This window comes from Ranitomeya imitator, chromosome 3 (genome assembly GCF_032444005.1).
Source record: "Ranitomeya imitator isolate aRanImi1 chromosome 3, aRanImi1.pri, whole genome shotgun sequence".
NCBI lineage: Eukaryota > Metazoa > Chordata > Amphibia > Anura > Dendrobatidae > Ranitomeya > Ranitomeya imitator.
The window spans coordinates 841,285,460-841,300,627 of NC_091284.1; the positions used below are offsets into that span (position 1 = coordinate 841,285,460).

A 15,168-nucleotide genomic window follows, 5' to 3' on the forward strand; every position below is an offset into this window, starting at 1 on the left:
ACACACAGTATGATGCCCTTACATTACATTCCCCCACACACAGTATGATGTCCCCACATTACATTCCCCCCACACAGTATGATGTCGCCACAGTACATTCCCCCACACACAGTATGATGTCCCCACAGTACATTCCTCCACACACAGTATGATGTCCCCACAGTACATTCCCCCACACACAGTATGATGTCCCTACAGTACATTCCCCCACACACAGTATGATGTCCCCGTAGTACATTCCCCCACACAGTATGATGTCCCTACAGTACATTCCTCCACACACAGTATGATGTCCCCACAGTACAATCCCCCACACACAGTATGATGCCCCCGCAGTACATTCTCCCCACACACAGTATGATGTCCCCACAGTACATTCCCCCACACAGTATGATGTCCGCACAGTACATTCCCCCACACAGTATGATGTCCCCACAGTACATTCCCCCACACACAGTATGATGTCCCCACAGTACATTCCCCCACACAGTATGATGTCACCATAGTAAATTTTCCCCAGCATACACAGTATGGGGCAGGTTCAGAGGCATGAAACCCTCAGCTGGGAAAAGTGTGATGTAAGTCTGGAATTTACCCTGAATGTAAAGAACAATTGTTCCCATTCAATGGTTCATACAGTGATTTATAGGATACCTCTGGTTATCTTTTGCAGCACACAGAAGCGGGCCTGGATCCTGGACCCTGCAGGAAGCTGGTACTATGCCTGGCTCAATATCATGGTCATCCCCATTACATACAACTGGGTGGTGATCATCTGCAGGTAGAGCGAGGCCTGCCACAAGGGGAAAAATATGAAAATTGTCTCATGTTCTCAGCAGCAGCCAGAATGCACAGATGCCAAATGAGGGAGAAGCCAGATAGACTGGATGAGGAGAAGCTAGAAAGATAGGATGAGGGAGGAGCTAGAAAGACAGGATGAGGAGGAGCTGGAAAGACAGGATGAGGAGGAGCTAGAAAGACAGGATGGGGAGGAGCTAGAAAGACAGGATGAGGAGGAGCTAGAAAGACAGAATGAGGAGGAGCTAGAAAGACAGGATGAGGAGAAGCTAGAAAGATAGGATGAGGGAGGAGCTAGAAAGACAGGATGAGGAGGAGCTGGAAAGACAGGATGAGGAGGAGCTAGAAAGACAGGATGAGGAGGAGCTAGAAAGACAGGATGAGGAGGAGCTAGAAAGACAGGATGAGGAGGAGCTAGAAAGACAGGATGAGGTAGGAGCTGGAAAGACAGGATGAGGAGGAGCTTGAAATTCAGGATGAGGAGGAGCTAGAAAGACAGGATGAGGAGGAGCTAGAAAGACAGGATGAGGTAGAAGCTAGAAAGACAGGATGAGGAGGAGCTAGAAAGACAGGATGTCACGATAATGTCAAAAATGCATTAATGTGAGTTAATTTGAAGGACATGGCTTTCTACACACACACAATGCAGCCGCGACCCCCCTTTCAGCCGTTCCCCCTTCTGAATTCCTCCACCCAAAGGCAAAGTCCAGAGAAGCGACACTGGGTAACTTGGACCTAGTGTGTGAGCAGGGTGTGGCTTTAAACTGCAGGTGACCGATCCTTTAAAGCCACTCGTGGTCCCCCCCACTCAGGAATGCCTTTGTCTGAGACTTTGGAAAAGTGTAAATATCTATCAGATCAGTCCATATCATTAACCAGCCCTTTAGTAATGTCAGGAGCTCAGAAGTATAAGTCACTATACTCTTAGCCCAGCCTTCAGTCTTGGCCAGGAATCGAGCTAACACCAGCTTGGCAAAGCTGTTCCATGCATCTGGATGTATTTATCCTCCTAAGCCACAGGCCAGCCAAGATGATACCATGACATATCCTTTAATTTCTCTTTTCAACATTAATCCTATTTTATTTTGTAATCTGTAATGTATATACGAATTGTCTCCTTTCAAATATCTTTTTTTACTTTGTAAACACTGCCTAATTTTTGATGGAACTAAAATCCAAAAACAAGTCTCTAATTGCCATAAAATGCCAAAAAGACTTTATACACAATGTACTCCAATAATCAATGCAATAATATTTATTAAAAATTAATTAATTTAGTAAATTATTAATAAATATTATTGCATTGATTATTGGAGTACATTGTGTATAAAGTCTTTTTGGCGTTTTATGGCAATTAGAGACTTGTTTTTGGATTTGAGTATTGTCAGTTTGACACAATGATATAATTGGGATCGAAAATTGGTTGATCTAATTTTTGATGGAGTAAAATATTTAATTGCTAGCTTGCCTCTTCTGTTCTTTAATGAACTGTGCGTCCTTTGAAGTGACTTGCGCTACTGATTTGGATTGGCTCCGGACCCGTTAATCGGAGCTGGTGGCAGCACACTTTGTTCTGTGTGATTGGGAATCTTTGTAGCAATGGCGACATTGATAATTATTGCTCCTGCCTGGGTGGGAGTAGTTATATCGCCCTCTCTGCAGTGTGCCCAATAGCCAGTACATAGCAGGCAGCCTTTCTGGCGACTAATTACCCTAGGTGCAGTACCTAGTCTGACCTGAGGGTAAGGGGCGCCAGAGAGCTGCAAGTTCCAAACCAGAACTGGGAAGTGGGATATAGATAAATCCCCTTCAGAAGGAACCAGGGACAACAAAACAACCCCGGTTCATGACAAATTGGTGTGAGTGGTGGGGACGATAAAGATATCCTCCCCGGGATCCCTGACATACTGCTGGGATCCGTGACATAGTGTTGGCAGCATGGTGTGAACCGTGACACAGGATAAGGGAGGAGCTAGAACAACAGGATGAGGAAGAGCTAGAAAGACAGGATGAGGAAGAGCTAGAAAGACAGGATGAGGGATGAGCTGGAACGACAGGATGATGGAGGATCTAGAAAGACATGATAAGGAGGAGTTAGAAAGACAGGATAATGGAAGAGCTAGAAAGACAGGATGAGGGAGGAGCCAGATAGACAGGATGAGTAGGAGCTAGAAAGAAAGTATGAGGATGAGCTAGAAAGACGGTATGAGAAGGAGCTAGTGTCACGATTCACACCGTGACCGTCACCCCTACGTCACGGATCGGGGTGACTTTAGGTCAACAGACGGCTATCACATGTGCAGGGGGGCTTATCTTAGTTATCCCTCCACTCAACAATGTGATGAAAAAAACACACAAGGCTATTGACCTCTTAGTTTACAGCAGGGGCTTATTCTAGGTATTCCACTGCTCTTCAATACTTCAATATACCACGAACTGCAGGGATTTATGTATATCCCACTTACAGTTCCCCTTGAAACTTGCAGCTCTCTGGTGCCCCCCTTACTCTCAGGTCAGATTAGGTACTGCACCTGGGGTAATGAGTCACCAGAAAGGCTGCCTGCTATGTACTGGCTATTGGGCACGCTGCAGCGACGAGATAAACTACTCCCACTCAGGCAGGAACAATAATTATCAACGCCGCAGTCGCTACAACGTCACCCAAAGGCCCGCACCCAGTATGCTGCCACCAGCTTCGATTAAACGGGTCAGAAGCTAACCCAAAACAGTAGCGTAATTCTCTTCAGAAGACTTAGGGTACGTTTTAGAGCAGGAAGAACGACTCTAGTATTAAATATTATACTCCGTCAAAGGTTTCAGGCAGTGTTTATAAAAAGTCATATAAAGATGTTACAATATGAGACAATTGAAAATATGTACAAGGTAATTATAAAAATAACAGGGGTTAAATGAGAAATAACACTTACATGTGTTCAGATCATGTGATGCAACCAGGCTAGTGGAGTTTCCATCTGTCCCAATGCATCAGGAACAGCTCTTCAAGTCAGACTCACATGGGCTCCAGCAGACAGACCGCCCCAGGCTGGGGTGCCTGGCAGACTTATAGCTCAACCTGATGACATCACAGAAAGGGCTGAGTTTCCCAGTCCCTCCTCTCTCTTCAGTTTAACTAAATTTAATCTAAATTTGTCTAATGCCTGTAACTCCGCTACAGAACATGTCATAGTCATAACAAACCCAGCATTCATCTCGTATTAACATTGGCATTCTAATGAGATCAAATATGTCCTATTTGTGATGCATAATAACAGAGAAATCCCTACTTTTTACCTGATGGAGTTAGAAGCTCGTGTTTACGGCGGTTGACAGATCCGCCGAGGGACGTTAAGAGTAGTTTGTTTTCATTTTTCTAGCCTAAATCGTTAGCCCAATATTTTACAATAATAGAACAAAGACTCTCATGGATTCTGGAAGCTTCTATACCAGTTTCAGCTAGTGCAGTTGGGAGGGGTACGAGTAACTTGGTTCGAGCCTGGAATTTATGGCCAGGGCAATAAAACCCCCTCCTACCATACATTCAGAAACTCACAACGAAGCAAAAAGAGCCAGGGAGAGAAGGGGGGGTAGGGTTCAGCCCACAGCATGGGCTGAAGAGCAAAGCTACAACATCATATTATATTTCATACAATGTCGTGACACCCCCATACATTGTGCCCCCATGCAGTGTGTCCCCCACAGTGTGCCCCTGTGCAGTGTGCCTCCTGTGCAGTGTGCCCCCGTGCAGTGTGCCTCCGTACAGTGTGCTCCCGTGCAGTGTGCCCCTGTGCAGTGTGCTCCCCATGCAGTGTGCTGCCCTTGCAGTGTGCCCCCTGTGCAGTGTGCCCCCTGTACAGTGTGCCCTCATGCAGTGTGCCCCCTGTGTAGTGTGCCTCTGTGCAGTGTGCTCCCCATGCAGTGTGCTCCCCTTGCAGTGTGCCCCCGTGCAGTGTGCTCCCCGTGCAGTGTGCTCCCCTTGCAGTGTGCCCCCTGTGCAGTGTGCCCCCTGTGCAGTGTGCTCCTCGTGCAGTGTGCCCTGTGCAGTGTGCCCTCGTGCAGTGTGCTCCCCGTGCAGTGTGCTCCCCGTGCAGTGTGCCCCGTCTAGTGTGCCCCTGTGCAGTGTGCCCTCGTGCAGTGTGCTCCCCGTGCAGTGTGCCCCGTCTAGTGTGCCCCTGTGCAGTGTGCCCCCGTGCAGTGTGCTCCCCATGCAGTGTGCTCCCCTTGCAGTGTGCCCCCAGTGTGTCCCTGTACAGTGTGCCCTCATGCAGTGTGCCCCCTGTGTAGTGTGCCCCTGTGCAGTGTGCTCCCCATGCAGTGTGCTCCCCTTGCAGTGTGCCCCCCGTGCAGTGTGCTCCCCGTGCAGTGTGCCCCCCGAGCAGTGTGCTCCCCGTGCAGTGTGCCCCCGTGCAGTGTGCCCCTGTGCAGTGTGCCCTTCTGTGCATTGTGCCCCCCTTGCTGTGTGCTCCGGTGCAGTGTGCCCCGTTCAGTGCGCCCCTGTGCAATGTGCCCCGTGCAGTGTGCTCCCCGTGCAGTATGCCCCCCCCTGAGCAGTGTGCCCCGTGCAGTGTACCCCCGTGCAGTGTACCCCCGTGCAGTGTGCTCCCCGTGCAGTATGCCCACCCCTGAGCAGTGTGCCCCGTGCAGTGTACCCCCGTGCAGTGTTTTCCCCGTGCAGTGTGTCACTGTGCAGTGTGCCCCTCTGTGCAGTGTGCCCCGTGCAGTGTGCTCCCCGTGCAGTATGCCCCCCCCGAGCAGTGTGCCCCGTGCAGTGTACCCCCGTGCAGTGTACCCCCGTGTAGTGTGCTCCCCGTGCAGTATGCCCCCCCCTGAGCAGTGTGCCCCGTGCAGTGTACCCCCGTGCAGTGTACCCCCGTGCAGTGTGCTCCCCGTGCAGTATGCCCCCCTGAGCAGTGTGCCCCGTGCAGTGTACCCCCTGTGCAGTGTACCCCCGTGTAGTGTGCTCCCCGTGCAGTATGCCCCCCATGAGCAGTGTGCCCCGTGCAGTGTACCCCCGTGCAGTGTTTTCCCCGTGCAGTGTGTCACTGTGCAGTGTGCCCCTCTGTGCAGTGTGCCCCGTGCAGTGTGCTCCCCGTGCAGTATGCCCCCCCCTGAGCAGTGTGCCCCGTGCAGTGTGTCCCTGTGCAGTGTGCCCCTCTGTGCAGTGTGCCCTGGGGAGATCTTCGGCCCCGAGCTTTTGGTCACTGTTCATGGATTGTGCAGAGCTCTGTACTATTTGGCGGAATGGACTGATATCTGCCCTGTGTCCCCCCAGGTCCTGCTTCACTGAGCTCCAGTATCGCCACCTCCCGGTGTGGCTGAGCCTGGATTACCTGTGCGACACACTGTACATCATGGACATCATCGCCAACTTCCACACAGGTGTGTCACATGGTCGTACTCCAGTGCACTACCCGCAGATTGTATGCAGCTCTGGAGGTGACTGGAGGATGAGATATGGTGTAAAATAATAGTGTCTGCAGCTCTGGAGGTGACTAGAGGATGAGACATGATGTAGCAGCAGAATAGAGACTGCAGCTCTGGAGGTGACTGGAGGATAAAAGACGATGTAACAGCAGAATAGTGCAGTTCCAGAGGTGACTGGAAGGTAAGACATGATGCAACAGCAGAATAATGAGTGCAGCTCTGGAGGTGACTGGAGGATAAGACACAATGTAACAGTAGAATAGTGACAGCAGCTCTGGAGGTGACTGGAGGATAAGACATGATATAACAGTAGAATAGTGAGTGCAGCTCTTTGGGTGACTGGAGGATAAGACCTAATGTAACTGTAGGATAGTGAGCGCAGCTCTGGGGGTGACTGGAGCATGAGGCGGTGTACGGTGGTCAGTCCCGGAGGGGCACCGGTGGAACATTCTTACACCTGATGACACATCCCTGTTTTCTCCGCAGGTTTTTTGCAGGAAGGCATCCTGGTCACCGATCGGCGGCTGATCGCGGGTCAGTACGTCCGTTCTTCGAGATTCCGCTGGGACCTTCTCTCCGTTCTTCCCACTGACTTCCTGTATTTTCGGTTTGGCGTTAATGTTCCCGCCGTCCGCGTCAATCGATTTCTCCGTTTCCACCGTCTGTTTGAGTCGTTTGATCGCACGGAGACGCGGATCCCCTACCCCAATGTCTTCCGAATCTCCAAGCTCATCACCTACATCTTCGTGGTCATTCACTGGAACAGCTGCATCTACTTCGCCCTCTCTAGTTACGTGGGTTTCGGGAAGGATGAATGGGTGTACCCCAACATCTCGGACCCTGACTTTGGACGTCTGGGGCGTCAGTACCTGTACAGCTTCTACTTCTCCACCCTCATCCTCACCACGGTGGGGGACATCCCGACCCCGATGCAGGAGGAGGAGTACATCTTCATGGTGGTGGACTTCCTAATTGCTGTCCTTGGATTCGCCACCATTATGGGAAGCATCAGCTCCGTGGTCTCCAACCTGAACAGCGCGGACAAGTCCTTCTACCCCAACTACGACCAGGTCAAGCTGTACATGAAGATGTACAAGGTGAACCGGAGTCTGAAGAAGAAGGTTATTGCCTGGCACCAGCACTTGCAGATCAACAAGAAGCTGACCAACGAGGACCAGATATTGCAGAATTTGCCGGAGAAGTTGCGGGTGGAGGTGGCCGTCAGTGTCCACATGTCCACGCTCAGTAAAGTGCAGATCTTCCAGCACTGCGAAAAGAGTCTTCTGGAGGAGCTGGTGCTGAAGCTGAAGCCCCAAGTCTACAGCCCTGGGGAGTACGTGTGCAAGAAGGGGGACATCGGGCGAGAAATGTACATCATCAAGGAGGGGAAGCTGGCCGTGGTGGCCGATGACGGGGTCACGCAGTTTGCAGTCCTTGGAGAAGGCATGTACTTCGGAGAGATCAGCATCCTCAATATAAAAGGTGAGCTACAACTTATAACTGTGAGGATGAGGCATGAATGTTAAGGCCCCGTCACACATAGCGACTCTGCAGCGATACCGACAACGATCCGGATCGCTGCAGCGTCGCTGTTTAATCGCTGGAGAGCTGTCACACAGACCGCTCTCCAGCGACCAACGATCCCGAGGTCCCCGGTAACCAGGGTAAACATCGGGTAACTAAGCGCAGGGCCGCGCTTAGTAACCCGATGTTTACCCTGGTTACCATCGTTAAAGTAAAAAAAAAAAAACGCTACATACTTACCTACCGCTGTCTGTCCCCGGCGCTCTGCTTCTCTGGTCTGGCTGTGAGCACAGCGGCCGGAAAGCAGAGCGGTGACGTCACCGCTCTGCTTTCCGGCTGACCGGCGCTCACAGCCAGACCAGAGAAGCTGAGCGCCGAGGACAGACAGCGGTAGGTAAGTATGTAGCGTTTTTTTTTTTTTACTTTAACGATGGTAACCAGGGTAAACATCGGGTTACTAAGCGCGGCCCTGCGCTTAGTTACCCGATGTTTACCCTGGTTACCAGCGAAGACATCGCTGAATCGGCGTCACACACGCCGATTCAGCGATGTCAGCGGGACCTCAGCGATCAAAAAATGGCCCAGGCCATTCCGACACGACCAGCGATCTCACAGCAGGGGCCTGATCGCTGGTACGTGTCACACATAGCGAGATCGCTACTGAGATCGCTGTTGCGTCACAAAACTTGTGACTCAGCAGCGATCTCGCTAGCGATCTCGCTATGTGAGACGGGGCCTTTAGGTGCAGAGCCCCTCCGATCAGCATGGCTGCTAAGGCTAAGTTCACACTCGGCATTTTTGCTGCGTTTTTCTTTAATGTTAATTTTTAGCTGCTAATTACAGTACCAAAAAACACCAAATGATATCCCTAACAGGACCATGAAGGCACCAAAAATGCAAATACCAAAAAACAAACCTTCACAAAAAGGACCCAAAAAAATATATAGCAAAAAATATAAACTTTATTGAATATACATAAATAAAATAAAAACAGGGCAGTAGCCACCAGAGCAGCAGCAAAGGTGGGACTCATACAGGGGCAACCTCAGTATAACAGCATATGCGGCAATAGTATAAGGATAGCAGATAGCAATGTCTAAGTTATGATTACAATAAATAAATAAAATGCAAGTGGATACATACAGAGCAGTAGAACAAAAGTGAATAGATAATATACACAATCTATATATATAATTGTCTAAGGGTTTTTCCGTCTTTCTGTCTGTCTGTCCTGGAAATCCCACGTCCCTGATTGGTCGATGCCGCCAGGCATCGACCAATCAGCGACGGGCACGGTATCGATGTAGAAATCCCGCGTCTCTGATTGGTCGAGGCCGCCAGGCAGGGCCGGCGTCAGCACCCGGCACACCGGGCAAATGCCGGGGCCCTGGGGAGAGGGGGGGGGCCCACTCACGCTGTCATAGATACAGCTGGGAGAGCAGAGCAGGAGATAACATGCTCTCTCCCCCCACAAAGTCACTGCTGGCTGCGTTCTCTTAACCCCTATGTGCCAGCTCTGACACAAGCATCTTCTCACTCAGTCAGTGCAGCCAGGCAGGCACACATAGGGGTTAACAGAAGGCAGCCAGTGTGACATTGTGGGCGAACAGAGCATGTTCTCTGCTCTCCCCCCTGGGTGGCTGCAGACAGTGCTGAAGTTTATCAGGCAGATTCCGGAGGAGCTCCGTCCTACCCGTGCCCCAGTGAGTGCAAAGGTATCCAGCAGTGGTTGCAGTTGTGGCTCAGTCTTCTGCTGTCTGTCTCCGCTGCCTAAAAATGTGGGTGATGTCTGGAGGAGCAGCTGGTGGGGTGCCGCCTGTAGCCGCCCAGCTCACTCAGAATACATGCATGCTGCACCAAACCTGCACCAGTGAGGTAGGAAGAAGCTTAACCCCTTCCCATCTGTATGAAGGTTATTGCCGAACCTTAAAGATAACAATCCGACCCGCATAAATGGGGTTAACCAGATGCCAGGAGGAAGGGGAGCTGCTGCCATGGATAACACTGAGCTGTGGGCTGTAGGTTGGGGCCCCGTGGCTCCAGGCTGGTGACTGGAGGGACTCTGCCCAGTGCTGGCATGTGGGTGATTTCTGCTCCGGAGTCTCAGCTTCTCTCCTCCAGGTCACACTGTGCAGTCACAGCAACATTGGTTGTGTCTGTCCAGGTCCCAGCAGCTGCCACTGCTCCCACCAAGGACATGGCATCACTTAACCCTTCCCCTGCAGCCACCGGCAACAAATCCACATTATTCCTTGATTAAATCAGGTTCCAACCCAATAGAGGAGCATACATTTCCTGCTGCCATTAGGGTCCGGGAGGGGGTGACCTGTGACATTGGCTGCCCTGCTACTCTGTAGTGGGGGGTGACAAGTGTAACATGGGGTAACGATGACAGAGAAATGCACAGGATAATAGTGAGAGCGACAGAGGGCAGTGTATGGTATGGAGCAGTCAGGGGGTGGGCTGCAGGATCCCCCCATACTGTACATGACTGCTCGGGACAGGGAGGCGTTTAATGAGCTTCTAATGACGGGGCACTAATTGGGTCATTAGGGTTTGTGGAAAGGATTCAGCATCAGGTCCCTCATTAATGCCCGAGCCGCCTGTTACTTTGTAGCACAGATCTGTTAGGGCCGCAAAACCAAACAACGTTGTTTATGTAGAAAAGTCTTTGTTTCATAGAAAAACTCAAAACAGAAAAGCACCTCTCCTGTATATATACACTGCACAGAGCCTTTCCTCCTGTATATATACACTGCACAGCACCTCTCCTGTATATATACACTGCACAGCACCTTTCCTCCTGTATATATACACTGCAGAATTTACAATAGCTGTCACTCATGTAAGAAGTGAAATCTGGCATTGTACTATACATTTCTCTGCCGTATCTGTGCATCATAAATCGGGGTATGTGTTAAAGGGGGGGCCCACTGAGACTCTTTCGCCCGGGGCCCTCGAAAACCTGGAGCCGGCCCTGCCGCCAGGCCTCGACCAATCAGCAACGGGCACAGCGACGATAATGTCATAATGGTTGCCATGGCGATGATGATATCATAAAGGTTGCCTCGATCAATCAGCGACAGACACAGTCTGCCGCGAATTCTGGAATCATCATTGTCCATATACTACGGGGACATGCATATTCTAGAATACCCGATGCGTTAGAATCGGGCCACAATCTAGTAATAAATTGAGAAACTAGTAAGCTATGTCCTACTGCATAGACATAAAACTATCCTATTATATCAAAAAAGACCTATAGATTATAAAAATCAGGTCCCAGAATGCTAAGGTTCACAAAAGTAGAAATTTATTAACAACATACAGAATAAAATATTACTTTCATCATTTATAAAGACGTGCCTCCAATCCAATAACCGACTTTACATGACGTGCGGATATATCACAGTCAGAGGTATAATATTTATACAGAGTAGCACTTTTTATAGTTACTTTCCCTCAGTCTTGCTACTGATGGTACCGTGTATATACCATAAAGGGCCACTAGTGTATACAGGGGATCAATTTGTGCCACAATGAATCACATGTATATAAATCAGCTGAGTAATGGCTATCAACCTATAGTATTAATCCAGGTAGAATTCCCCCATGTAACACCAAAGTGACGTATTATCCCAATGATCCACAGGCAGGCAACTAGGGCTAACCCCCTAGGACATATCAGATGGTAATACAGCCTAAAACAAACATAGGCATGTCTCTCACTGCGTGACTACATGCCCCAATCTATGTGGCGTCCGGAGGGTTAAATACCATAAGTCTGCACAGCCATGGGCAAAAAAATCATCAGTAACCTTGCTCACGAATCATAATTACCTCCGCACATGTGTCACAGAAAGCCGGTGTGTAACATGATTCGTGAGCAAGGTTACTGATGATTTTTTTGCCCATGGCTGTGCAGACTTATGGTATTTAACCCTCCGGACGCCACATAGATTGGGGCATGTAGTCACGCAGTGAGAGACATGCCTATGTTTGTTTTAGGCTGTATTACCATCTGATATGTCCTAGGGGGTTAGCCCTAGTTGCCTGCCTGTGGATCATTGGGATAATACGTCACTTTGGTGTTACATGGGGGAATTCTACCTGGATTAATACTATAGGTTGATAGCCATTACTCAGCTGATTTATATACATGTGATTCATTGTGGCACAAATTGATCCCCTGTATACACTAGTGGCCCTTTATGGTATATACACGGTACCATCAGTAGCAAGACTGAGGGAAAGTAACTATAAAAAGTGCTACTCTGTATAAATATTATACCTCTGACTGTGATATATCCGCACGTCATGTAAAGTCGGTTATTGGATTGGAGGCACGTCTTTATAAATGATGAAAGTAATATTTTATTCTGTATGTTGTTAATAAATTTCTACTTTTGTGAACCTTAGCATTCTGGGACCTGATTTTTATAATCTATAGGTCTTTTTTGATATATCTGTATATAGGAATGTGTTCTTGATGTGTTGGACTAAAATGTTTAAACATAAAACTATCCTAGCCTAGACCGTTAGCAAACCACATATGTGAACGCTGCATAGATAGAAGGTATAGTTATCACGAGGAGGCACCCGGAGACCCACCACACCCGACGCACGTTTCGCAAGAAAATGCTTCGTCCAGGGGGGGTTGGGTACTGGCAAGAGGGGGATTATAAGGAGGTCATGACCAATAGAAAGAAAGAAGAAATAAAGGAAGGAATAGCGGCACCTGTGTAGAGAGAAAATCCTGATGGAATAACGTCCCGGATAGTGTAGAAGCGCCAGTGTAAAGGGACCGGAAACCAGAAATGACGATGCCGGCCAGGTTGAAGGTAATTGCGCAGCCGTGGACAAAGAGCAACTGTTGCCATAACAGATAAAGAAGGCGCGAACAAGAGGCGTTAGCAGTATTGGAGGAGCTGGCTGTGGAGCACAATAGTCCACAGGGGGGTAAGATACCATCTTCTATTAAATCTAAATCTCTGAAATTCCCCCCACTATCATCCTGTCCACCCATTGATATCTTTGTTAGGATGGTTAGCAATGATTTTTTGAATATTCCAAGGTATTCAACATCTGACAACCTTACACGAGAGGAGAGGTCTTGCCTGAAGAAACTACAGGGCCTACAGGATGTAGTATTCAAGCCGGCAGATAAGGGTGGGAGTGTGGTGGTTTGGCCTAAAACCATGTATGAGAAGGAAGCTTTTCGCCAGCTGAAGGACACTAATTGTTATAAAAAAATGACCTTTAATCCCTTGATTAAATTTCAACTGGAACTTAAGTCCATTTTATTGGCAGCCAAAGACAAAGGGATTATTACTAATGAGGTCTATACTGTCCTTCAAGTTGTCGAGCCATCCATACCCACCCTGTATCTGCTGCCAAAGATACATAAAAATTGCTTGAAGCCCCCAGGCAGACCCATCATCTCAGGCAAAGGTAACTATCTGGAGAAAGTCAATAAATATATTGATTCTTTCCTACAACCTCTGGTTGAAACCTTACCATCCTTTACAAAAGATACTAGTGAGTTTCTTAAAAAGATTGATGGCCTGTTCATTGGTCCAGATACTCTCCTGGTCACTTGCGACATTGAGTCGCTATACACGAATATTAGACACGCTGATGGAATTCGTGCAACTAGTTTCTTTTCACAGTCCTCACATGTCATACCATCTCTGGCTACTTTTTTGACGGATTTGCTTATGTTCACTTTGTCTCACAATTTTTTTCTTTTTAAGGGGTCCTTCTTCCTGCAGCTCCAGGGAACAGCTATGGGGGCGTCCTTTGCACCATCTTACGCGAACCTGTTCCTGGGGCTGTGGGAGAGGGACCTCTTCCTGTCAGATCGACACGCGTCTATGGACTGCGTCCTTTTTTGGGCGCGGTACATAGACGATGTCTTTTTGATCTGGCAGGGATCAGTAGATTCTCTTCATGATTTTATCTCTATGTTAAATCAAAATAATTTCAATATTCATTTAACTTACCAGTACAACAGTGAATGTATTGACTTTTTGGACGTCAAGATTAGACGTGATGAAGAGAATGTTTTACAGACGGACATTTTCCGTAAATCCACCTCTGTGAACTCTCTATTACGGGCTGAGTCATCACACACTCCTGCCATGATCCGTTCGATACCTTTCGGTCAATTTTTGAGATTATAACGAATTTGTTCAAGAGATGCTGATTTTTATGTACAAGCTGAGGACCTTAAGAAGAGGTTTCTCGAGAAAGGCTATAGCCGTCGATGCATCAAAAGGGCCTTTAACAGGGCCAGACATACCACCAGAGGGTCTGCATTATATTCCTCTACCAAAAAGAACTCAAGTACCGATATCAGATTCATCACACAATATCATGGCAATACGGATCTGATGCGGTATTTTATGGAAAAATCATGGCCTATTTTACTCTCGGATCCTATTCTTGCCAAATGTTTGGGACCTAGACCCTTGATCACATTCAGGAGGTCAAGAAATTTACGTGACTCTCTGGTCAGAAGTCATTATGTCAATGAATCAACTACCTTTCTCTCCAATGCCAAACCAAGTTTTGGCTGTAGACCATGTGGTAACTGTGTGGCCTGTCCTAATATTATTCGCTCTCAATCTTTTGCCAGTTCAGATGGAAAAACAATATATGACATCAAACACAGCATTACATGCAACTCTAGGGCAGTCATATATTATGCCACCTGCCCCTGCCAATTAATATATGTGGGTCTAACCACTCGACCCCTCAAGGTTAGGGCGCGAGAGCATATATTAGGCATCAAAGCTGCCCTGGAAATAATGGATGTCTCTCTACTAAAAACTCTACCTCGGCACTTCAAGGTCCACCACAATTGCGATGCCTCAGCCTTACAGGTTAGGGGGATCGATATGATTCAATCGAACATCAGAGGGGGTCCCATCTCCGATCCCCTAGCCAGGCTTGAGGCGAGGTGGATCTGGACTCTTAGGACAGTACACCCCCACGGGTTAAATGAACATCTTAGTTTTATTCCATTTCTGTAGACCTTGTGTGTCCATCTTTATATGCGTTTTTTATCTAGTTTTTAATTGTTTTTATATTCCTTCCATTCTCTTTTTTTAGTGTATTTTTTGATGTGGTTCTTCTTCAACTCCCATTCAGTTGGTCACTGCGGACTCATCATCACGGCAGCATATCTGGACTTTGACGGATGTTCTTTTGGCATGTTCATATTTATTTTTATTTTTGTATTTATATTTATTTGGTGTACTTTTCCATTTTATTTTTATGCATGTATGTATCTATGTGTGTTCATATATATATATATATGTATGTGTATAACAGTGTGGGTTATTCTGCACGCACGTTCTATTCTTTTTGTGTAAAATATATATATTCATGTGCATATTCTTATATATAGTTGTCATATCTTTA

General features: G+C 48.0%; 1 protein-coding gene across 1 annotated transcript in view; it reads left to right on the top strand.

The window, feature by feature from the left end:
- The window catches only part of CNGA4 (cyclic nucleotide gated channel subunit alpha 4), a 41,005-nt gene that overhangs the window by 10,912 nt on the left and 14,925 nt on the right, over positions 1–15,168 (top strand). Inside the window, exons 2-4 of the mRNA XM_069759604.1 lie at positions 674–781; positions 6,068–6,174; positions 6,706–7,701. Of these exons, the coding sequence (XP_069615705.1) occupies positions 674–781; positions 6,068–6,174; positions 6,706–7,701 (1,211 nt within the window). The remainder of the gene's footprint in view (positions 1–673; positions 782–6,067; positions 6,175–6,705; positions 7,702–15,168) is intronic.